The 26527-nt window shown below is 35.0% G+C and overlaps 1 protein-coding gene across 1 annotated transcript; it reads right to left on the bottom strand.

Moving 5' to 3' along the window:
- Positions 1-1955: 1955 nt before the first annotated feature.
- On the bottom strand, positions 1956-25199 carry LOC124409364 (DNA fragmentation factor subunit beta). The gene is made up of 8 exons (XM_046886943.1): positions 24765-25199; positions 24576-24677; positions 21815-21950; positions 19475-19686; positions 17435-18129; positions 15714-15913; positions 3736-3741; positions 1956-1968 (listed from the first exon to the last, which is right to left on the bottom strand). The coding sequence occupies exons 1-6, from the start codon at positions 24837-24839 to the stop codon at positions 15748-15750; spliced, it is 1386 nt and encodes a 461-aa protein (XP_046742899.1). The 5' UTR covers positions 24840-25199; the 3' UTR covers positions 1956-1968; positions 3736-3741; positions 15714-15747.
- Positions 25200-26527: the final 1328 nt, after the last annotated feature.

Below are 26527 nucleotides of genomic sequence, written 5' to 3'. Positions count from 1 at the left end.
CTTGTGTCTCGTTCCCGAAGTAAAAGTGCCCCCTAACTCAAGCGTACACCCAGCTGGGTTCATTAGTAAACTGAAGTAGCTCGCAACACTGAAGCGCCGAGGCTCTTTGTTCTTCCCTATACATATAGTTCATTCCGAGTAACTCATGCGAGGTAGAGAGAGAGAGAGCGAACCGGTCTCGTTTTCTCCTACGACCGCCACCCCTTTTCAACCCTCCCGAGAACGGATGACACGTAGTTATTCCAATTCGAGCTTGCGGCCTGCACCCCCTGCGTCGGCATCCCTGCCTGCGTGAGTATCTGTAATACCTGGATTCCTTCGCTCTGTGTATGTGCTCCTGTACCTTGTGTCCCGTAGGCCCGACTTTCGCCCCTTGAGCACGCACCGTGGAAAATTGCAGTCCAACCACCGTCTACCTTATCCATCAGCATCCTGGACCAAGTCAAAACGTCTCCGCGGCTTGGGAATAAGAAAAGAAAAAAAAATAAATTAAACCCGTTTAAATACTAGGCGATATTTTTCGGGATTTTGGTGAAAGGAGTTTGAAGAAAGATAAAAAAAAAAAAGAGAAAAAAAAACATACCCCATTGGGTACCTTCGAAGAAAGAAAAAAGAAAAACAAACTCTTTATCGCTGCCTGACATTTTGTTTGTTTTTTTTTTTTCTACACCGAAATAATTACAACGACGTCAAATCAACCAGATATAATAATATTAATAAATAATACTCGATCAAGCATATTGTTTTCTTGGAAATATATAATATTGTATTATACATAATACATCTTTGTATTCAGCAAACGATTCGCAAGAGATTCTCGGAATTAGAAAGAAAAAGTCAGTGAACAGAGGTAATTATTTGCTCGACCTTGAATTTTGATTATGATTGGACCGATTCGAGCTTTTTTCTTGAATTTATTCGAACTCGAAGGATGTTCTCTGTTTTTTCTTCGTCTTTTTTCTTCTTTTCTTTTCATTTCTTTACTTTCACCCTCTACATCCTTTCACGTTAAATTTTATTACGAAATCTCTGATTTCTTCCTTCTGTTTTCTTTACAAAAGCCGAGTTAGAAATTTTTTTTTTTTTTTTTGAATCTATTATCAGCCCGATACAATAAACCGTATATAATTCTCACTCGACAGATATTAATAAATAATTTTTAATATCAAGTTTAAGTTCTCTTAGACATAGATTATTGCATATGCTTGTGGTAAGAATTGGAAAATTTGAATATCTCTGAAAAGGAACAAAAATGATGAACGATTTCCGAAAACAATAGCATACGTGAAAGTGTAAATAAAATATGACAAAAATAAAATAATGAAGATAAAGTGTAAGAGAAAAAAAAAAAAAAAAAAACAAAAAAAAAAATCGGTAGACAAATAAATAAATAAAAAAATGGCAAAAACGAAGGTAAAGAGAAGGAAAAAAATGGACCTGAATTCCGGAACGTATTTTGCTTCGACGAAGTTTACGCGTATGCATAATGCCTTACGATATGTATAACGGGTGACTCTCATTTATCTACATTAACCTCGGCGTATATATATATATAATATTTTGGCGCGGGTAGCCGGCGTGCGATCGGAGTTTTTAGGCGTCGCGGCGCCCCGGCGGGATATTAAATTTAAATGAATATTTTGGTTTTCAGTTAATGGGCCTTCATTTATCAACAGGCGAGACTCAGACAGCTGCGTAATGCCCTCGACGCCTCCCGCCATTGTTGCTTCTTCATTGTTCTTTCGCTACTGACAACCACCAACCCCTTCTATTCTTACGATATAATATTTTCTTCTCCCGTCTCGTCGCTGCCTGCTGCGGTCTGATCGAATTAACCCGGGACCGGATAGAAGCGCTCGTGTAGCGATCAGAATAAACCCTCTTTCACTCTCTCTCTCTCTCTCTCTCTCTCTCTCTCATAGTTCTCACAGCCTATCCGGCACGTTGTGTAAACAATTAAACTCTCCGGTTTGACTGAGTGAACAGGTGCGCCGCCACTGATCCACCACGGAATTACAATTCACTCTCTCGAAAATATTTTACAAGCAGGAAACAGTCCCTCTCATTTATTTTATTATCTCTTCTCTTCATTCATTAACTTCAGCTCTACTCTGAAACACGTGCTGAAACACCTCCTCCTCTCTCCGAGGCTTCTTCTGTTCCAAAAATTTTACGGTTAATTTAATACAAATATGGAAATACGTAAAGAGAATTAATCTGAAATTTAAACGATTCTGAAGTACAAATTTTGAACTTGATAACATTTTTTAGTTTTTAGAAATTTTATGTTCGTCTGCAGAGCGGATTGATTATATATATATATATATATATATATATATATCTTAGAATATTCCAATTTGATCGAATGAAAATCATGTATTGACTATACATATGACAATTGTAATTGCGACTTGAATAAAGGGCAATAAATTTCGATTACTCACGAGAATTGTAATTAAACCAATTCAATTTCAAAATATAAATGTAATTCGTATTTTATTTCATCTCACTTATAAATTACAAATGTAATCAGTATTTTGTTTCGTTTCGTCTACAAAATAGAATCGTAATGTCAATTTTATTTCAGCATACTTGCAAAACACGAGTACAATTTATACAATTTATTTCCCAATTATTACATATTACAAATTTACACAACGTTTGTAATAAAAATTCACCGAATTCAACAAATTGTAACAATACTCAATGCACAATAATACCTACTTACAGCTGCTTTTCAACTGCAAAAATTGGTCACCGTTTCATCATTAAATTGAGTGTTGAAAAAATTCGTCCGAAAAAAATGAAAAACTTTTATGAACTTGTACGATTTGAACTGACATTAAGGGAATCCGAAAACGAAAAACGCTGAGACGAGAATGAATGTCGAAAGGGCTTCGTAAGGATGGGAAAAAAGGAAGGAAAAGAGGCGTAAGGAAGGAATGCAAAAATATTCACCTTGCATAATCGCTCGAAGGTAACGTCGTCAGCCTAAGCCAACATCGGCGTCCCCAGGGAGGCAACGACGCTGCAGAAACCGCGTCGAACCCGGGAAGTGATTCCCGAGGGAAACCTGCAGAAGAGCTGGAACGCGACGGGCGGCGCCAAAACAAAACAAAACAAAAAAAAAAAAAAAAAAACTCATGGTTAAATTTAATTTCCGACACTTTGCATAAGCTGAAAATATTGCATAGGAATAACTAGAGATTCCGCTTTCGGTCTTCTGTCCCATCGAGATTCCTCGCATAATGATCGCCTTCATGGTGCCCATCGGTTTTGGAAAGGTCCTTGAATTTTGCCTGTCCTTCGAAAGTCATAGAAACTATTCTTGAATTTTTTTTGTGTCCTGGAAATATTTTATTTTCAATGTCTTTGAATTTTTCATGTGTCCTGGAAATATTCTGTTTTCAATGTCCTTGAATAACCTAAAAATGTCCTCGAATTTGTCACGGACTTTGTACCGAACACCAAGATAACATGCAAAAATATATTTAGCCTGCGATAAATTGCAAAGGCCAGAAATTTTCTCCAAATCGTTTAGCTTATGGATATTAAGCAGAGTTTCTGTAACATGAAAATCTTTTTATTTTAAACTCCCTTTAGAATCAGGATCAAGAGAGTAATTACGAATATCACCCGTCTTGTTTGCGAATTACACGTATAACTGGTTTAGAGAAAAGAGGCTTTTCACACGTTTTCAGCAGCTACGCTTTGGCCTTGTACAAAGGACGAAAGACCTTCCAAAATGAGATCCTGCAGCTTTCATACCGTAGTCTTTGAGGCAAAGAAGTTTTTGAAAAAAAAAAAACAAACAAAAAAAAACATTACAGGCTTACGGGTCTGAAAATTGCAATCAGCACGAGACTCGGGGAAAATTAACATTCAAATATCAATTCAGTTATCGTTTTGACGTAATGTCAATAATCAAAATAACCTCATTTCGTAATAATCACGAAATCACTATATATATATATATATATATATATATATATATATATATATGCATACAATATGCTATAGTAGATAGAAAATATCGTAAACCAAGTTAGACTCGAACTTTAATCGGAGGCTGGATTTTCCTGAAGTTTCGTTAATCGATGGAAAAATCGATCGACCGGAGCTGGAAACGGTCAGGAAAAAAAAAACAAAAAAAAAAAAAAAGAAAACAAACAAAAACCAGACGAAATGAGTGAACCAAAGAAATACTCGAGCTTTGAAAAACCCATTTTATTTATAATCCAGCTGTTTCTGATATATACGTCGAATGTTCGAAGATATTTCCTCGACAGCCATTTCCACCCCCCCCCCCCCCCCCCCCCCCCCCTTTATTTTATCGCTAGTAAAACTATGTGTGTGTATACATATATATATATATATATGAGTATGTATGTAGTATGTATAAACATATGTATACAGAGGAAAAGGTCGAAACGGGGAAAGTTTTTGACAGACTTCGGTCTTTAATGGGCGGAACTTAGCGCGAGGTACATAGAAACCGATGCATGCGGGCGCAAAATGTCCTCGAAAAAGGATCGTAAAACGATGAGTCATTAAACCCGTCTTTTCCACATATATTATGGCAGATATATACCTACGTAGTATATATGAATATATATATATATTTGCCTGGAAATAATTTTACCGCGGCCACGTTTTTATTACGACGCGGCATCGTGCATAACTATATTCTTCATGTCTATTTTTATTTCCTTCGATCTTTTGTATCGCAGGGTATCCACGTATTTGATAGTAGGTACAGAGTGCGTAAGAAACATGCAATCGGAATATCGTTATCAGGCTAAAATATTAAAAATGAAAAAAAAAAAAAAAAAAAAAAAAAATCAAATCGAAAATGAAAAGTGAGGGGAAAAAAATTGAAACTAAAATTTCTGAACTGGTCGAAAAATTTCTCATCCAATGTCAACGAAATTTCGTTATCTTTAAATTTACAAAAATTCACTAAGTAATTCAGTAACGTTGTTGAAAATTACTGCGAATCAAGTATACAAACATCGAAAACTAACATTTTGTCACACTAGACGAAAAAAAAAAAAAAAAAAAAAAATAGTCGGTTTTATTGCGCCACCCTAATATATATATATATACAGTATACACACATATAAATGGAAATAAAATAAAAACTGCAAGCTTTTATATTTACGACAGTTAGTTTGCCGGGACGTCGCACTCTGAATTTTGCAGCAATGCAGCTACACACTCGCTATATTAATTTATTATCCGCGCACCGTTTATTCGCCTTCTTCCTGTCCTTGGCTTCCTCCTATTCACCTCTCTTCCGTTTATATGTTTTAAAAGTATAAATATACGTTCGGATACATTTTATCCATAGGTTATAAATATGTTTTAAATATATTTCGTTTCACTTACTTTCGATCGTGATCGTTGAAAATTATACGTACATACATATATATTCTGTTGGCGACGAAAGTGATTAGACAAGAATAATCGAAAGACAGTAGAAGAAAAGAGAGGAAAATGAAAACAAATCAAAACTCGGAAGTAAAAAGTTAGACGGATAATATCATGCATATTCGCCCGAAGGTAAAGTGGAAGGAAATAGCAACTAACAAACGCCTGCGGCGATACACGTAAGTATATACGCAAATTCAGATTCGAAAAAATTTCAGCAAGCAATTTTTATACAACGTCAATTATTTTTCCCCGCGTCGGATTGTAATAGATATAATTTTCAATGCTCTTCTTTCTTTTTTACATTCCTTTCCGTCGTTCCGAATCGCTTTGTTTAATTCCTTTTATCTTTTCTTCATTATTTACTAAAAAAATAAATAAATAAAATAATAACAAAGTAATAAAACAAATTTTTCTTCGCTCTTCGTTTCATACTTTAAAGAAATTTCGCGCCCAAAATGGCGACACTATCTGGCTACGCTCAATACAGCTCTTTCCATCCCTATTCTCCGGTCACGTGATCCTCGCCCCGTTTCAGGGGTTGATTTTCCCTTAGACCACTTCTCCGGTTCCATCGGAAAATCATCCCGTCTTTATATTCATTTGTTTACAAATCTGTGTTTCATGCTTGTTAAGCGAAATTTTTCCAAAATGGCAGAAATTCGGCAAGAAGATTATAATCAAAGAAGAAAATTAAAAAGTCCCTGAATACAATTTCTTTTCAAATGTTGTGTTTTTCTTCTTTTTTTTGAGATAACATTGGCCTTTTTAAAGGAAGAATTATTTATTTATTCATTTTTAATGGCAGTTTTCTAATTCTTTTCTTCGATTATTCATCGCAAACTTCGATATATAGGTATTTAGAATTGTTTTTTTTTTTTTTTTTCTATTTGCCACGAATTATTACGTGTTTCGGAAACTTTTCATCCGATTTAACAAAACTTATTATTAAATACGATTCTCACGCCATAATGATAAGACATTATTATATTCTGTTCGACAGATCGACTGAAATTTTTTCCACCCAAAAAATAAATTGATTCACATAATTTTTGAATAGCTATCTAACAGCCATACTATAATAAGTCAGATTGTAATAATATTGTCTTTGCAAAAAGTAATGATTAATTTTTCTCAGTGTGTGTAATAAATATTAATTCACGAAAAGAAATTATAAACACAATTTTTATATCGAAGTAAAATTACAGGGTTGATAATTGCATCGTTGCAAATAAAATTGATAATATTTATTTCCGTTTTTTAGCCAGTGCAAAAATTTCGCTGCTGCGTAAACAGCAATGGAAAAAATTATCGTGATAATGAGAATAATAAGAATATTATCACCAATCGAGGCTAAAATATAGCAGGAAGCAGCTTTTTCTCTCGATCTTCTCCTTGGCGAGCGAATGATTTTGATTTCGCGGACAGTTTGGCGTTGGATCTTGTAACCTGTAACCAACGGCTCGCACGCCATAAATTTTGGAAAAGCAAGCCGGCAGGGTCAGAGCTTGTAAAAGACGAAGAGGAGAAGACGAAGGGAGGGGCGGAAACGGGGGGAGGAAAAACTTCGCCGAAGGTTCAAGAGGGGGTGAAAAAATGATGAAACGACACTCCTTATTAAAGGTACGCCTGGCGGGACGGCGAAGGCAATACCCTCATGGCTGCCGACGGTATTACAGAGATACGTCATTTTTAACGAGCTTGTCAGAGCTTTAAAAACATCAGGTGCGATTTTTCGAGTATCGTCTTTTCGCTCTTTCCTTTTGTCCTCTCTTGAATCTCCATTTTTCCAACTCCTTTCACTTTTGCGAGCTGGAATTTCTTTTCTCGGATGAGATGTAGACGGAGAAAAAAATTACGTCGATATATACTTTATTATTTATAATTATTATACAGAAGATTCTATACTCGAATTAATTTATTTTACAATAACGATTCAAGTATTCTCATAATTACCAGACAATGAGATATCACGTTATTGTTCATTTTTACAATAATTCGTGTGATTATACTTTCCGATAGTTCACATTTTCAATTCATCGTTTTTCTGTTTTCAGGGAAAAAACGAGGTTGTTGTAATAACCATGAAAGTGAAAAGTTGTGTTCCTACTAGATCTCGACGTTTCAAGATCCAGAAAATCACTTCTAACAATTTTCGGATGAATTAACGTCTGTATATGATCAATTTTTTTGTCCAGCGATATCTGGAAAACGAGTCACCAGATTTCAATGATTTTGATCTCAACCTACGCAGTTTTTCCAAACTTAGAACTTGTTAGATTTTGGTTTCGATCGGCTCGGTACTTTTTCAATTATTTAAATAACAAAATCCCAAAAAAACCAAATGAAATCGATGATATCTTGAGAACGAATGGATTGATTTGACTGGAAATTAGCACCGTAAGGATTTTTGGGTCGCTAATCACGAATCTGAGGTCAATTTTGAAAAATTTAGATTTGCCGTATTGAATAAGTTGAAAAAAAAACTAAAAAAATTTGAACTCAATGAAAATTGGTACTCATCAATTTCTTCAATATGGTGGAAAAAAAAGTGCAAAAATATTCCAATTTTGGTAGAAATTGGTAGACGGATGTTTTCTGTGTCACCGATAACGAATCCAAACTCAGATTTCCAAAACTGGTAATGGTGAATCCATTATAGTGGTTGAAAATAAAAAAATCATCCTTTTTTCCACGTGATACAGTACCGAAGGGCTTTAAAATCCTTAATCACGAATCTGAATTTGTAGTTCGAAATTCGACTTGGACATTATTCTTTCCTTTTTTTTATAAACTTGGTGAGAATGAGAAATTCAAAGGCCAGTCTAAAGTCACTTGTCCTGTTTACAGCATGTTGTCTTCCTCCGAAAGATTGTATGAAATATTGTAAGGAGACGAGTGGCCGAGGCTCTTCGGAAACACCGGAGGATCGTGTTTTCCGAGAATATCCAAGAATGCGAAATCATAATTGCAGCTAACGAAGTGGGGTGAAAGTTCACGGCAAAAAGCTCCGGCCTCGCCGTTTCGCCAATTTGCACAAACGGTTTTCATCGATTCCAGACATTTTCAAGCTCGATTTTGCACCCATCTCAAGCATCCGAGACCCCCGGCGTATAACGAACGTTTCAACGAAATTACAGAAGCGGCAGAAAAAAAAAGAAGAAGAAGCTCTTTGACGTCTTGTATTCGCCTCTTCAAGTATCGAAGCGTCGCTTAATTCAATGTTAGACTTCATTCGCGAATGCGACAATGAAGATGATGAAGAAAAAGACGAAGGAGGACAAAGGAGAAAACGGATTCCAATATTGCCATTCAAATCTTCGCGAGTGTCTCGACGTTTGAATCAGTCTGATCAAAAAACAAAGTTCATTCCTTAATACAGATGACAAAAGCCGATTTCTAACAATTTAGTCTCGCAATTTCAACCACTCTTGATGCATTCTGATGAAATATATTCATTGCGAAATGTTAAACGAAATGCAACCGATGACAACCGATTGCACTCAGTCGACTGTTTGAAATAATTATCCTTTTCAATAAATTAAGAATTTTTGGTTTATTTTTTATTTGTTTCTTTTCGTTCCCGTTGATCAAATAATTGAATGATGTTCATAATTGAACCGAATGATTTCTGATCGAGAAAAAATTCTTCACGAACTCTGGATAAAAGGTGAATTATCCTTTAACCATATTCGTCTAAATTTGTAATAATAAATTTCATTCCTCATGCAGGGTTTATTGATCATGGCGCATGGCGGGAACTGATTTAGTGGTGAATTATCTGTTATAAGTAATCGTTCCAACATCTGGCGCTCTGCGACAAGTTCCGTAATAATAGCATAATAGAGGACGTATCACGGATGCAGAAATGCATTATGCATATAAAATCGGTGGACGATGTGTGCGATGTATTTCCGGCAGATGTACTCGCGAGGCGAGGAAGGATCGGGCGCAACATAAGACCGCGGTATAAGAAAATCGGTTCCAAATAAATTTTCATTTCACACTTGAGTTACTTTTCACGCTCGAGTTGCCGATCATCAGGCGCCGCAGAACCACCCTGACACACAAGGGGCGCAAATTGCCCGGCAATATGTTGCCAATTGCATATATGTATAAGTTTGCAGTCTGCGGTGTGTGTGGATGATACACACTAAAGCGGATTACATATGTAATCTAAAGTCTGAGATCAATGTGTGAGGAGGATGACACGATTGTTAATGTTGAATACATGGCTGATTCGAAAATGGATCGATAGTTTCGTCAATGATCGTTGAGAAGATTATTTAAGGGAAAAGCTTGTGAAAAAAGTCTAAGATTTAAGGCAGGATTTGGATTTGGATTGAAATTTTTCGAAATTTCATCGATGCACCTTGCGGGTTAGTTCCAAATGAATGAATAGAAATATCCTGAAAAGCGCAGGTATCTGTTTCAACCCCAAAAACCTTATCGCAATTTATGTGAAGTTTGCCATTTAGAATATACACATTTTTACTCAACTTTGAGGATGCATATATTTTACCCTGGGACTAACTGTTCCCAAGAAATCTCTAAGCGTGAGAAATCAGTCAGCACCGATGCTGCAGTTTGATAAAAATTTCGGCATCGCCGACGGAGGATTTCGTGTAAATTGTCCACTGATAAAAAACTCACAAAAATTCAAATTCTGATCGGGTACAGCCGAGATAGAATGCTCGATAGACGGTGCTGATATTTCGTATCAAATATTTGGATCAATGCTCCCTGATTTCTCACGTCAACAGATTTTTTTCAAACAATTACTCCCCGGACGAAATATATATAAAAACCGTGTTAAAAACGCGTGAATATTTTAAACTGCAAACTGAACAGCCCTTGAGCGGGAGCTTAGGCTTGCTACAGAGATCTCTGCTCCCAAGTGGATTCTTATTCATTTATTTAAAGCCAACCAACCAAGATTCGGAAAATTCGAAAAGGAAAAGCACCCTGCCGTTCAGATACCGAGCGCAAAACTTCGAACGGACTGAAAATTGCTCCGTAGAATGGATGTGACTCGGTGTTGACGAGAGTTTACGGATAGGACAGAGTCGCGTCTCGCCCCGAGGAATTGAAGCCACCCTCGAAGAGCAGCGAACGGGGCTCACGTAGAAGCGTCTTCGACGTTGCTTGGCGTTTCTCCTTGAGGCGTGCTCTCGCTTCTTACCGCGGTTTGTCTTTGGAATTAAATCATCTGATTGCCATCGTACGTGAGTCAGGATCCTCCAACGGTGAGTTGGTTCCGTTTATCTGTGTCTGGGTCTGGGCGGTTGGTTGTGTGTTTGAACGCAGATGCGGTACACCGGCTGCTCTGGCTGACAATGAGTTTAACTCGTCAAATCGAGTTGGCTCAAAGTTCTACCTTCAAGCGTCACACGCGTGACTATCAGAGGAATTCTACCCTCTACTTGCGATCTACTATGCAATTATTATGATACTCTGCAAGGATCATTTTCCACAGCTTCTTAAATGCATAGGCATAATATTTTCTTCACGAAACTTCGCGTCAACGTTTAAAAGTAGAATCGTTACGCGCGTATTAGAAAGAGAGAAGGAGAGGATTTATCAGCTTTGCCAAATGTATAAAAAATTGTTCTTCGATCCAAAAGAAACGTTTATTTGATTGAAAAAAAGATTTTCAAAACAAGGACTTTTCTTAACTGCAATCAAGCAAAACTGCGCGCTGCAATTATGTGCATTAACGAAACATTTCTTACGCTATATTCAGCAGATTCGGTAACATTTTTTCTTTTCTCTGCCAACGCAAAATTTGAAAATGGAGAGACTCAAAATACGGAAAAGATAAGACAAAATACCTACGTGTAACAAAATCGTTTATTTGAACCATTATTCGCGTTATATATTTTTATAAAAAGTGGTGTATTCTGATATTTTTAATTCTTTCGTTCTTCTCCATTTTCCAAAAAATCCATCAACTACACTAAACGCGATTATCACGTTTAAAAAATTTTATATTCCACTTTATCGCGTCGCCCTTTTACGTTTTCACTGGGGTTTCCGAAGGGTGAGATCAGAAATTTTTGGGAACGGAGTTTTACCTGTTCTCGTTCATTAATAATACGTGTATCGTTGATCTCTCGCGATCAATATCCCAACGAGTAACTCCGTGCACCTCGTTGAGGCTTGATGTATGTCGTACGATTTCACGTTACAGCCTCTAGACACGCGTAATTCCTCAACGCGATCGAATGACAAAGAGAGAGAGAAAGATGGAGAGAGGTGGGGGGGGGGGGGGGGGGGGGGGGAGGGGTGGTTTCTTAGTTAAGAACATAATACACGCTCTCAAAATTTGGTTTTGAATTCTCGTTATAGATATATAATATAGATACAGATGAGACGAAAAATATGCCGAAAAAATGAATTTTCCGCTTATAAATTATCTGATCCGCATCAACGGTGACTCGACTTAATAGGAATAGATTTATGATTTAATTGCTGCTTGTTTTGCATGAATTTTCTCAAAAATCTAAAATCACATCTGTTCGATGAAAGAGTTAACGAAACGGAAAAAAGAAATATTGAATCAACCGAGGTTTTAGAAATTATAAACTGAGATCGATCGATCAGTTGAATTCAGTTCAAAGAATCTCTAAAATAAAATTTCCACTAATTACACATGAAAGTAACTGCGAAATCGTTGATATAATTGCTCTGAGTCTTTTTTTTAATTTTTAATGTGATTTTTAATTCCGTTTTTTAACACAATAATGCGTCACAAATCGAAAATTATTAATAAACGAATAATACCTTTCGTCAACTGAAATTTACCGGTTCCAAATATTTTCCACCGTAGTCAAATAAAAAATATGTTCTTCTTTCATCATTCGTATAAATTTATGTAATTTCAATTTTCATCCGATACTTTTTTTTCTTCTCATTCAACCAGACATCCTCGATAAACACGAATAGCCAGAAACCGAGCACTTTTGTGCTTTCCCTTATAGTCAAAGTCTCTAGATCTTTGTACATTACACATATATAATTATATATGTATGTACATACATATATGTAAAGTTGAGCAGTTCGTCGCCACGACAAAGCGTGCCGAGGATCTTTGAGGGTGCGTGTGGACCAGACATTACATCGTTTAGGAACCGGGCTGCTTTTGGCATTGCAGGAATGAGGGGGAAGGTTTTAAAAATAAAAATCAGAGATTCGGGAATAAAATAGAGGGCGTAAATCACCTCAAACGGAAGTCAGCCACCCGGTATCTGCTACGTGCGTTTGTTTTTTTTTTTTTTTTTTTTTTTCCCCTTCTCAGAGTCAAAATACCACGTAGTGCCGTATCATAATAATAAAAATAATAATAATTGTGATGATGATGATGATAATAATAATAATAGTAATAAATATATCGACAAGATAGTGCGAATTACAAAACAGAGAATTATTTCTGTCACACTTTTTTTTTCTTTTTTTCTTTTTTTTCTATACAATTTTGCTGTCTTGTCGACAAATTAAGAAATTCTTTCGTTTTGGCTTCACGTGCAGTGAAAATGAAAAAATTCAAAGACAAGACTTTCGTCGAGATGATTTTTTTTAAACGTAGATACGCTTGTCAATGAAATTTTTGATTATTTGATTTTTTTTTTTCAAAGACAGTGATATTCTAGGCTGAAGAAAATACGAGGTTGAATATGATTATCAATAAAACAAAAGCCGGATAAGATTATTCCGAAAAATGATATGCCTGCAAAACAAACATATATATTCGTAATATATCACGAGAATGATTAAATTGGCAAAAGTTGACGTTCCTAGCTGCACGAAATGGTATAAGAATTTTCATATTACGATCGTTATATTGACGTTTTCATACTGTCAGTTGAACTGGCGTTGACTGTCTATTAATATTGTACTCTCTATTATGTATTGTATTCGTATAAGCGGATGAGAATCACTCGGATGATTGATAATTGCAGGGGATTATGATACACTGCAGGCTTGGATGATGCCTTAATTCGAGTCTGAATACGGCGGAGATCTATGAAAGGAGATCCGTGACGAGACTTGCGAAATGTGTGTCATTCAGTCTATTGCCTTCGCTTCTTGAGGATAACTTCATTGTCAAGAGTTTCCAATATTTTCTCGGTCATAATTCAGTTTTCAATTCATTGTCAAATTATTATACTCAAGCTACGAAGTTGGCTTTGAAAATACTGGAGTTATAAATAAATAAAGTTTATATACGACGATGTGTTCGTTGCAAATTTTCTCAATATAATTGTTAGAAATTGATAAGATTCGATTATTTTATTCCGAATAGTGTTCACAGTAAGTTTATCGGAACACTTTTTGTCAATCTTATTCGGATCGTTAAATGTTTAATTTAACAGCATTATTACACCGATATTGATCATGGACGACTAAATAAAATAATAAAATCTGTATCAGTAACTCTGATAAAAAAAATAGTCCTTTTAATGAAATCGGACGAGTCTACTTGCGGGATATTAATTTTTTTATTTTTGTTATCATTTTCAAGTAATTTCTTTATAATTCCTGTTATATTCTTCTTAAATAATAAACTGCAGGAAGAGAGGAAGGCATAAATATTTCTTGCAAAATATCCATCGTAAAATGCAGAATTTACTTTAGAAACGGTGAAAACCAATGCGTGCAGACTAAAATCTTCTAAATTTGTAGCGAAAAAAAATACAGTTAAAAAGTGTTGGTGAGTAGAATCTGTTCTTTGTCTTCTCTCCGTGTATATCACTGAAATAGATAAAATTACAGACAATGTAACTGTACGAATGTTGTTATTATTTATAAACTGCGTTCAATTGCTTTGCACGCGTCATATGTGAATGACGTATTGCATTTTACATATACATATATAGATCTAAGTTACATAATATCGGAACTTAATGATTTTTCAGTTAGAATTACAACGCCTTGATTTTTTTCAATATGTAATACGTTTTATAAATTGGAAGATATTTTTCTTACTGTCTCTTCTCAAATTCCGTTTTAAATCCGTTTTGACTCCCTGTATAACCGGTAGAAGAAACATGTTATCATTGTTATCGTTATCATTGTTATTGTGATAATTATTATCGTTTATATATCATTTCTTACTTGTCAAAGTGTTGATATTATTTTTAATTCAGTTAGATATATATGATATATACTATAACAGTCTCTAAAATCTTACAAGAAAGATTTTATCTTCAGTTGTCTTACGTATAATTCATCGTGTATAGATATAAGAAATTCGTCGTTTTACTCGCGCTATCATCGCAGCATTGGAGAGGAATCCGGTTTCAAAATACTTGGTTTTTTTCAAAATCAGCTCGTGAAGATCAACACTTGGGAATTTCGACTGAAGAACATGTAATTGCGAATTTTTTCTTCTTCTTCTTCTTTGCAGCGCAGAAAAAAAGCACGATTTTTTGCAGAATTTATTACACCGTTTAATATTTCTTTTTCTACGAAATTGAAATTTTTATTTTCTACAAACGGATTCCGGTGATCTATAAAGCGTGAATAATTTTCGAAGCAATTTTTATTTTTCAGCCAATCGACTGAGCGATCTGAAGATGAAATTTCGGCTCCATTTCCTCCGCTGCTTGCGCACAGTAAACGCATGCATCACATAATATTATGGCTTATGATATTTATTACGGTTTATTGTTTATAAGTTCGTGATCATAAAAATGTAATAATTTCCAAATTTCCATAACATTTTTTATAACATATTAAACTAAAACTATTTACATTAATATTAGAATCGATATTTACAGATTGCTTAAGAAAAAAATTAACGATCTTCGGGCTCAGGCGCCATTTTGATAACGAAATGTCAAATTTCAATTTCCTACTTCTCTATAATGTTATGTTTAATATCCTAACGAAAAAACAATATTAATCTAAAATTCTATCCCAAAGATGTGAAATGACCAACCAAAAATCCGCTCAATAAACTTTTCAAATAAAAAATTACCCACCTCGATGAAATTTGGAAATTATTCAATATTTATTATGCACACTCGCAGCGTCAGCTCGATTATATAATTGTATATAAATATATATCTATCTATATAATTACATATACATATTATTTTCTGGATTCTAATCCAGATGGCTATAACGTTGAACATCAAAAATTCCATAACAAGTAACGCATTTTGGAAAATCAACTGCTGATATATGAATTATACAACTTTATAATCTTTTGTAACGGTTCGAGCTATGAAAATAGGATGTAATTTATGTAATTTGTAAATTTTATTTCTATGGCTCAATTGTTGCGTATTATTAATACTCTCGATTCCTCGTCGCTCATTGAACTTTGTGGGCTCCCTTATCGTGGCAAACTATGTGCACCAGTCGAAGATTTTTCACCGTGAATATATTCTCGTAGAGGTTGACAACATCCTGACGACTTATCGCCTTTTCCTCAGACGCTCGCAGCAGATTCGGTATCAGAGTTCTCGATCTCTCGATCCTGAAATTAGATAGAAAAAAGACTATAATAATGATCGATATAAAAATAGATGGCACAGATTTTTTCAATTTGAAGATCAATTAAACGAGGATCAATCAATTAGTTTCATCGCTTAAATATTATTCCATAATTTTATAATCTTGTATTGTTTTTGCCATGCGTGTCTTTTTTGCAACACGCGTTACTTCTTCAATGACTGCTTCTAAATTATGTAGAAATACAAGTACACGACACGTCATAGACCGTATATAGATATGTATACAGTGTACAATAATCTTTCTATTTGAACAGAGATGCGAGGTGAATTTTCGCCGAGTCATCCTCTGGTTCAAATCGGCTATCTACATATATAGATGACAAAGACTAGCCATGACCCAGACGTTTCGACACCTTTACATCTTTTTTCTTTTGATTATGATTTCTCTTTTTTTTTCTAATTTGCTCTCGCAAATTTCATTGTGCGTCAAGGATGATCCCATAGCCACGTCGGTACATAGTTATTATGAACTAAGAATCGCAGATCGTTAGGATTGCCAAACCCTGCAAGCTCATCAAAGGTGATGATTGCCCGAAGCATTGACGGATCGTTAAACGCACAATGCGTAAAAATGCGAAGGCTGGCTGATCGTATATCCACATATATATATATATATATAATAAAGCCATGACCTCGTAATATAACTACCGTCTAACTAAACAAAAATTTATATCTGTAATAAAAATTATGCAATAAAATCCAAGGAAACTTTGATGCAGATTCTTTGACTGAAAAGATTTTTACTTCTCTCGTCGTTGTTAGAGTATAATGACGTTTGTTTTTTTTGTTTTTTTTTCTCCAACGCAGAATCATTATTAGAAATCATATTTTTAAATTTTTCACAAGACTTTATTTCACTGATATTATCAGTTTTGAATAGTTAGACGAAAAAATTGTGACACATTTTTTTGTCAGTCATAAATATATTTATAAATGTTTGATTTCTCCCCTGAAACGGGATCGTATTACATCGCTTTTCAAAATTCCTTTTCAGTGATGAAAAATTATTTTACACACTGTTAACCGACTAGTAGTTAATGTTTTAAAAAAAAAAGTCTCTGGATTTGTATCAATGTATTAATTGCGTTGCGTTTAATGCAGGAAATGTCTCAAAATCGTTCAAGTATCATAATAAGATGTCTAAAATTGTCTTAAGCACGTAAAAAAAAAAATAAATAACTTGCGAATGTGAGCGAGGACAGATAATTTACGAAAAATTTCCTATCCAAACATCCGGTTGTAATCCTGAGAATAAAAAAAAGAAACGAGATGTAAGGAAAAAAAAAACAAAAACAAAAAAAAAAAAAAGAATATCGGTAAGGAACTTTGGAGAAAAATATCTGTTGAATCTTGAAACGTGACTTTTTAAAAATTAAACAATAAAGAAAGAAACGCCGTGTCGATTATGAATATTGCTTAGTCACGCGATTGCCTTTGCGCAACAGATCAGAATAAAAGAAAAAAAAAATCAAGGACTAGAGTACCTGTGATCGAAATTCCATGTAGAGAAGAGAACTAATTCCTCGTACGATCGGTAAGGATTTATGGAGTGCCTTTCACCGTAGGCACAGCGATCGGCGTTCCAGACGCCGTCGCATTTGAATTCACCGTCGGAATTACAGAGCGCGAATCGCGGCTCCGTTTCGTCGTTTTTGCCGATTTCATAGGGACAAAAATCGGCCGATTCGGCCTTGTTCGCGGTTGTTTTTTTAACGGGAGAAATTCGTCTGGCATCCGTCTCGTCGGTTTCGTCTTCCTCGGGGAAAAACTCGGCGAGAAATCGGTCGCTCTTCCATAGCGACCAGAAACCTGCAGAGGCGGCGCCGATTTTGCACGGACAATGAAGATGGTGGCATGAGAAAATCGAGGCGCCGAAATCCGTCTCGTCTGAACTCAAATTTGCAGTTTTTTCTGCTTCTTCTTCTTCCTCTTCTTCCTTATCGGCAATCGGTCTGCCGATCTTTGACCGGTTTTTAACCCCTCTTGCGCAGCTTCGGTCAAAGTAAAAACCAAAACAGTGATCCTCCTTCAATTGGAGCTTGAAATACGTGATTGCGTGCAACAGACGACGCTTCGCTGATTCGTTCTTCGCATATACGTCCGAACTCTTTATTTGATCGATCGTTTTGTACAAGTAACACCGGATCCTGTCCTGGCATCTGCGGTGCATGTAGGCCTCCTGGAAATACGAAACTAAACTGTAATTTGACAATTTCTATTTATTACCAACGAAGAGTTTGAATTTTTTCAAATTATAATTTACCGATTTGCGAACATTTTCGTGATTCATTACGTGTATTTTGAAAAAATAAAATAAAACTGTTAATCCATATGTACATACTTAAATGGGAATTTAGCTTGATTATCTCGAAGCTTTATGGTAATTTTCCTGATTATTATTGTTGTTGTTATTATTATTATTATTATTATTATTATTATTATTATCATAGGTCAACAAAAAAACTTTTTTTCAGAGTTTCTGTTTTAATGCATAAATTCTGATGCTAGGTATCGAAAAACACCAGAATATTCATTTTGAGCTTTTAAAGTTTGCCTTTGTCCGTATTACATCGATAATTAAGTTTTGAAGATTTTAATTGATTTTACAAGCAGCAGGTGGTAGAACTTTGATGAAAACGATGGCAAATTGCATATTACTCGAGTAAGACACAGTATAGTGAGTATTTACTTGTCTATCAAAGCTGTAACAATCGTTCTTGTGTACTTCTGAATTAGAAAATGGCGGCAATAAGACAGTGTAAACAAGATGTTTATTCATTTTGTTTTATTTGCGGTGAATTCATTAAAGTAAGAAGCAAAAAATTTTTTTGTATTATTATTTTACATTTGTATGCTATTACTAATCATTATCCTTGAATTTAAAAGTTTCCGATGTTCAAGAAAAGTTTTTCTGATTGTAATTTAAAATGAAATTACGAAAATTTCAGTTTTTTTTTGCAAAGTTGTAAAAATCACTCTGGTTTCTACAAAAGCAAACTTTGATAAAAAAAAAAAAATGATTTTTTCCCTTACTAGTAATGTAAAAGAAACAAAAATTTGACGTTCATTAGTCAGAACCAAATATCGTCTCGAACGGTGTTATTATTACTATACTTTTAAACATAATTCGAGTCCTGCGCATACTTCTGATCGGACTTTTAGAAGTTACTTCATAAGCAGAAGTGGGCAAAACAAAAACGTGAAGAAATACGATCCGCCTTTTAACCGCAGCGAATGGCTAATTTTCGAATTTAAGATTTTATTATAGGTCAATCTAACGAAATTTCGAATATGATTTATACGATTACATAATACAGTTTTTCTGCGAAACGAATCATGACGTAATTCGAAATCGCTTCATTCGAGTAATTTTTACATGCACGTGAAATCGGTCAATAAATCTAGATAAAATAATAAGAATAACAATAATGATAAAAAAAATTCTCAAAGTAAAAAAAATGGACATTGTTGATTGTTATTTTTTATTTTATTTTTTTCTATTTATCTTCCATCCATATTCTTACCTTCGTCGTCGCCGTCGTCTCCAAATTTTTAAACCACTCGGGGTGATCCTCTCTCGAACTGAGTCTCGTCTTTTCGTCATCCTTGTTCAGAGCTTTGTTCAAAACGGCGATTTTCGACTTTAGATTCTCGGTCAGAAAGCTCGATATCGCATCGCCTGTCGTTATGAACTCGAGATTGACTTGACGCAGCGTGTTGTAGAATATTTCAGCGTCTAAATCGAGAATAAATTATTATATTTATAAATAACATATTAGATAAAAAAAAATTATTGGTAACAGAATAATGACAGGAATTCAAACTCCTTTCTTTAACTTTCTTATTCAATCTTTTCGAGATAGAAAGTGAAACAAAAGACAAAAAAAAAAAAACAACAACTTTTCGACAGCTCAATAAACAATGAATTTTTGTTCATCTTTGACGACAGTGAAACAAATGGAACGAAAAAATCTCTCTCGATTTGCCTTGAATAAGACGTTTTGCCTTTTGTTTTTTGAGTTAATTTTCAGATTTTGTTATGAACAATTTTTAAATATCTTTTTTACGGTTCCCACACTTTGAGTTTTGGACTTTTTCTTGATTCCCCTTAAATCAACTAAACATTTTGTTGAACCATCAAATTGACAAAAATAAATATTCATTTCAACGTCTGTGATCGTGCATTTAGTTGATTCGACGACTTTTTAACCTCAGTGGACATACCTGGCAATTAAGATGTTTCAGCAATAGATGCTAGAGTAAATATAGTGACGTTTTTTAAAGTTCCACGGGGTTACGCGCGACATTTTAATGAGACTAAAGTGTTTGATATTCCGAGCATTTTTACCGTCGAGTTGATTAAAGAGACGACATGTGAATTTACAGTGATTTTTTTAACAGTACTTGCTTATTTAAAAAAAAATTCACATATACATACGTCAACCTATACGTACATACATAAAGAACCGAAAAATTAATTATAGTCTTCTTAAACTTCGCGACTTAGAATACATAAACATTAGACGCAAGAAGCAACAAGAAACACGTTTAAAAAATTACGTTGTTGAAAATTTCAACATCATCATGAATCCACAACAAAAAGTTACGAATCTTCGCTATTTCGTTTAGAAATTTATTTACCAACAGTATTTTGCTACTTGTCATGAATAACAAAGAAGCCCTAATGCGCATACAAAATAATATTATAATAAGTCAACAGTCGTCTCTCAAAAATTTTTTAAATTCCTCGATTTTCTCAATAGTAAAATTGTAGAATAAAAAAAACAGAGAAAAAATAAACAAACAACAACAAGAACGAAGTCCGATATTTTTTTCCCGCCGATCTTCATCGACATCGAATACGAGCGAATAATACATTATAATTATACCGAAGACGAAAATTGGTTCAGATTGCATTTTCATAAATTATAGCAAGTATGCCGAATCGCAATTGCAAACGTTCTGCAAATCGTGCGGTATACTGTCCTCTGAACTTTATTATAAATCCGGGGATCGTTTAATTAATTACCAAGGAAAATGTAAGGCCCAAATACATGTGATTATACAGTGAAAAAGAATATCATGAAATTTTTCACCTCGTCATTGTTAGGCGGACTTTTTGTAACCCGAGGACAATCGAACTTTGAATATTCATTGAATTGCCAGAATTTTAAACTGACGTGGAGATTTTTCGAAACGTACTTAGACAGTTATTATTAGAATCAGGAAGCAGACGAACTCAGACATCGATGCTTCGTTTCAAATCGCTTCGAAATTATTTAAAGTCAAATAGTAAAGTCGTTTGAAATTTCATTCTTCTAAACGATTATTTATTTTATTCGAAATACTGTTTTATACTATAAATTCACTGACAAATTTCTCTTTCATCATATTGGCATTGTTGAATACTAGATTTCAAAACGCGTTGCAAAGATAATGATTATATGACGATTAAATTTACTGCTTAAGCAAAAAAAAAGTTTCTCACGATCAGTTTCAGTGTCTCTCCTAGATATCCAAGCATTTCTTATATTTATAACCCCAGTATTATTTTAAATTCTTATTTTTAAAGAGATCTCCGTTGCTCACGGATGTAACAAATTATAAGCTTCATAAAAAGTGCATTTCGCGTTTTATCGACACGACATACCGGCGCGAATCTTCACTCACGTTCGTTATTTGCATGCAAAATAATTTCGAGACCTCCACTAGGGTTTTAGCTCAACGAATTTAATTTGCGACATCTGTAAGCCGCGAAAGTAAAATTTTGCCTGTAATTGCGAACGAGGTATATAAATTGAGAAACCAAAATTAGAGTTTGAAAAAAAAGAAAAGAGAAAATAATTGAAGAGACTGCTGCTCACCTGACAAAAACTTCTCTCCGTGTCGCTGCAATATCAAAGTAGTCTGCGGTTCAACCGTGTGGAAATATTCGTCGTCGATTATCGATCCGTCGACGAGATAAATCGTCACTTTGTCCCGCTCATCGGGGTTTAAAATCTGCGAATTCGAATGGGGTAGAAATTAGAATGAGGAAAAATTATTCAAATAAATTGAATATTTTTTTTTTTTTTTTTTTATCTACACAATCTTCGCTATCATCTAATCTGTAATCGGGCTTAGGAGATAATATTTTATGCTTTTCAGTCCGTTTTAAAAACGATGTGAATTGACGAAAACAAATTATTTTCTGCTTTTTAGTCTTGTGTGGATGAAATTTTGCAATCGATTTTGGATGGGACCAAGAAAAGGATTAGAGAAGTTAAATTTTTTCAAACAAACAAATGATGTTGCATTTCCATCCAGTTCTGAGCTATGTTTAAAATTTCAAATCTCTGGCTCATCGGGAATTTAGTTTAACAGATCGATTGTCAAATTTCTACCGAACAGATAAACAAACAGACAGCCAAGAACGCGAGTTAATAAGAAAGTTTTAATAATCTAATAAAACGATGACAAATTTATTTCATCTCAACCCCTAATCAATTTTAAATAATTCAAAAACAGTAATCTAGTTTTTTTTTTTAGTTTTTAACCTCCCCATTTAGAATAAACGTGTTTTTGCGGACACATTCTCAGCATATACATTTTATTCTAATAGTAACAATGTTAAAAAAAAATTTCTAACTGTAAGGTTTTAGTGGGTATTAGTACTACTATCTGGAAAAAAAATTCACATTATCATAACGGTTGATCCGGAAAAGTTTGACTTTCGCTAAACAAACAAAAAAAATTTCAAAACTGGCTGAAGAATAAGACGAATTTTAATAAATTAGCACCGTGAATGTAAACAAACCGAAGTGATGCAACTGGTTTTAGAATCAATGATGCTGATAAGTTACGAGAAAAAAAAACACATAGTTTATTTATTATAGAAAAAAGTCTGAGGGAACTGGAAAACAAATAAATAAATATTGTTTATCGTTTTTAGACTGAAGGAAAAATTCCCTTTATCAACAATATATAAATATTTATTTACTTGTTGTCCTTGATTTTTTTCATTCCATAATAGTGATGTAACGAATGTAAAGTTTTAAGTATTCCTGAATACGATTTCGGTTGCGAATCGTCACGTTCACAAAATATTCGCACGATTTTTGCAATTGCGAATATGAATGCGAAAATGCCAATTAATATGTGAATATTCGTTGCATCGATATTCCAAAATTAGCACGTTTGTTTGGATCGAATAAGACTAACTTGCTTCTCTTAAATTTCCTATAAAGCATAGAGGCGAGTCTGATGACAATTCGAACAATTTAAGACCTTGCGAATCAACAAAATATTGACCAATTAATTCGAATAATATTTTCTCAATGAGGGTAATTTTTACGTTCAACATTATCTGAGAATATTTTAATTAAATTTAATTACAGAGTCTTAGTTATAACTGAATAATCCTTAGATGTTATTTACTTGTTCCTAGTAAGGGAAGAAAAAAAAAAAAAAAAAAAACAGAAATTAAGAAGAGAATCAAACACTGAACAGTTTGAACCCGGAAAATTTTTTGCAGATTCAATTGCGTCTTCTTCGAATCAAGCAAAATCCATACTGGATAAATATCACGAAAGAAAACTTTCTGCTTTTCGTATCAAGATAAATATGCATAAAGTGGTGTACATGTACTTGAAAATAATTAGATCATATCAAAAAAAGTAAGTAAACATTTAAATCTTGTAAAACAAAATCGAATTTTTCCTTAATTTTGAAAATTATTCTTTCAAGAAAATCTTTGAAAATTGAGAACGGAAAACCAGGAACAACGTGGAAGAGAAAGAAGGGTGGGGAGGAGGGTAGTGAAAGGGGGGTGAAGGGGGGCAGAGAGGGGCTGGTGACCCAGTTTCGGGGGAAACGCTGAAATCGAATTTGCAAGGGTTCGTTAAGCGCACGGAGACGATCCGTCGGTGTAATCGACCTTGACCGAGACTCACGCAGCCGGAAGTGGATGTAGCTAAGTGTATGTGCAGTGACGTTGCGGGGGTTCGAAAAATCATAGCATCGACGCTCGGGGCTCGGCCCATTCGATAAAGCCGGCAACTGCAACGTCGGCCGGGTTTATGCACTTGCACGCGATTGCATCAGGCGGTTGCAGACTGCGGAAACAGGAAACTGGGACGTGATCTGGTGATCTCTAGTTTATCAATATTGCTCTTATGCTAATAAATGGCAGCCGTTGCGCGTGGAAAAAAGAGGAGTTGAAAAAAACTATCGAACTCTCGGAAAACTCCTTTCTTATCATGTGAGCCGTATTGAAATGACACTCGATTGGTAAGGTTCTAGATAAGTTAACGCTCGGAATATTTTTAATTCAAGTTTAACTGATTGTGAAAGAAGAAAAATCGGAGAAATACTTTCTTCTTTCTTTTGTAACTTAAACCGTAACTCACAAAACCTTTTTTGTAATATTTCAAACGTTTAAGTATCAGCCAAAATTTCGACGACTTTTGACTACACGCAAACAACTTTCATTTGAAATTTGATCCGGACACTTTCGGCGGATGAGATGATTAAGCAAGCAGTAATTTCCCCGCTCGGTTAAATCGGTGGTAAATGCTTTTGCCATGAAATTAACGAGACGAAAAATTATAGTTTTCGTTTTTTCGCAGGTATAAAAACACAACTCACGTTGAACTTTGCGCAGGCTTTGCGTTTAAGCTCTTGAAAATCCCTACAGGCGACTCCAAATCTCCGAGTTCGATCGGCGTTGGTCACTCGGTATCCCTTGATCTAAAAATCGGAAAACAACAGGATTGATTACTAATTACAATAAAAAATATCGAGATAAAAATCATCTCTACGACCCTTTCCAATCACCTCTTTCTCAGTGTTTGCCGGGCGAGAGTTTTTGCTCTGCATGATGCTACGGAGCCGATCAACGATGACGGACATATTATTTCGATCGAGAAACAAACGAAGAACGCCAAGAAACGGGGAAACCCGGGCCGATCGGTAAGGTAGGACACTGCTTACCGACGCCCAGTCTATGAATGACGCGTGGCCCGATACTCGCACTACGAACAGCTGTTCGCTTCCTGCGAGACACGAGCCAACCAAAACTGACTCATTAATCGCTCTGCGGATCGCTACTGCCGAGTATTTTCGACTTTCGAAATTTGATTCGATCGGCTGAACGCGACGCGACGCAACGCCCGGAACCGGAAGCCGGATTGAAAGGAGCTTGGACGAGTCTTGATCCGACGGATCCGCCGTCGAACGACGGGCGCCGCGACGCCAGGAGAGCCCAGGAGAGACTGGAGAGGAAGCGTCGATCCTCTCTCATCTCTGCGCAACTGCGCTGCGCGACTGCGTTTTTCCTGATGGCCTGCAAAACTCGCACAGCTGACGCGTCATCAGCGATTGGATTCAAACGGGTTCGAATGCGTCGCGACTTTTGAATGAAAACTCTTTACTTATTCTTCTTCTTTTTCACCTTCTTCTTACGCATCACACATTTTTGGAAATTTTTGAAAAAAACAGAAGTTTAGTCTCTTGGAGACAGAGTTAATTATTACCTTGGTGGTAACGGCGAGGTTCGAATTACGCAATTGGACGAGGTGAATTTAATTGAAGATAATTTGATATAGAAAAAAAAAAATAGCTGCAATATATTTCGTTTACATGCAAGAAAGGTGGAGAAATTACGCTATTGTGTTAACAATTTTTTAATCAGGAGGAGAATTTTTTCCCAAAATCTAATCAGTTCCGATTAGTTGAGTGGAAAAAATCGAGAAGGCAAATTTCATAAAAATCGATCAGTTTCTTCTCGCTTTATTCACAGACAAAAATACTTACGTTTTTGCAGATTAAATCTGACGGATGTCTCAAAAGTCGCAAAAACTTTTTTATTCATTTTCAATATTTGTCTCCAAACGGAAGATCTATTACAATCGTAAACATCCGCCTGAAATCGGTGGAAAATATCATCTTAATTCATGGACTGTTGATTAATTTTTTCTTTCTGCAGATCGGTTTTCAACTTGTAATTCATAAAATTTATTCTTTGACGTAAAAAAATGAAATACCGATCGGAGTATCGATTACATATGTCGGAAATAATACATGGTGGAAACGAAATTCAATATGTAGTTTTTTAAGGTTGCATGTTTCATAAACTAAAATTGGGTAAACGTAATCGTCTGCGGACGACTCGCGGATTCGATGGAAAAAATATTTAATTCGTTAATGAATATTAATTACATGCGGAAATCTTTTACCACAAACGGTTTAAACAAAAATTACAATCATATTGGGTAAAATTCGTTATATTTTTGGTTCTTTGAAATAAGAATGAAGACGTCGTCTGAAGTGCGTCAGAGATTTTCAGCCTTCGGTTTTTCGTTATCAGAAAGTAATCGTTTGAACCCGATAAATTAATAATAGCGGAAATGACTTTCTTACGTTTTCCATCGAAGTTGAGGTAGGAGATTAAATTTTTCTGCAATAAATTTTTTCTTCTTTTGTTCTTCTTCGTTAGTCCAAAACCGCAAAACTATTATAAACATTTGAGCCGTGCGGCACAAAGAAAAGTGAAAAAATCCCGTCTCGATAAAATTCTGCAGATGCATGATTAATCTCTG

Source organism: Diprion similis, chromosome 8 (assembly GCF_021155765.1).
Source record: "Diprion similis isolate iyDipSimi1 chromosome 8, iyDipSimi1.1, whole genome shotgun sequence".
In the NCBI taxonomy this organism is placed as follows: domain Eukaryota; kingdom Metazoa; phylum Arthropoda; class Insecta; order Hymenoptera; family Diprionidae; genus Diprion; species Diprion similis.
Note: the sequence above shows the minus strand (reverse complement) of the source record. Positions and strands in the feature narration are given on the sequence as shown.

Coding starts and splice junctions, on each gene's coding strand:
- LOC124409364 (XM_046886943.1), bottom strand. CDS start 24,839: ATGTCCGTCATCGTTGATCGGCTCCGTAGCATCATGCAGAGCAAAAAC. Junction 24,678..24,764: donor CGGCAAACACTGAGAAAGAG/GTGATTGGAAAG, acceptor TCCGATTTTTAG/ATCAAGGGATACCGAGTGAC. Junction 18,130..19,474: donor AGACGACGGCGACGACGAAG/GTAAGAATATGG, acceptor TCGTATTTCCAG/GAGGCCTACATGCACCGCAG.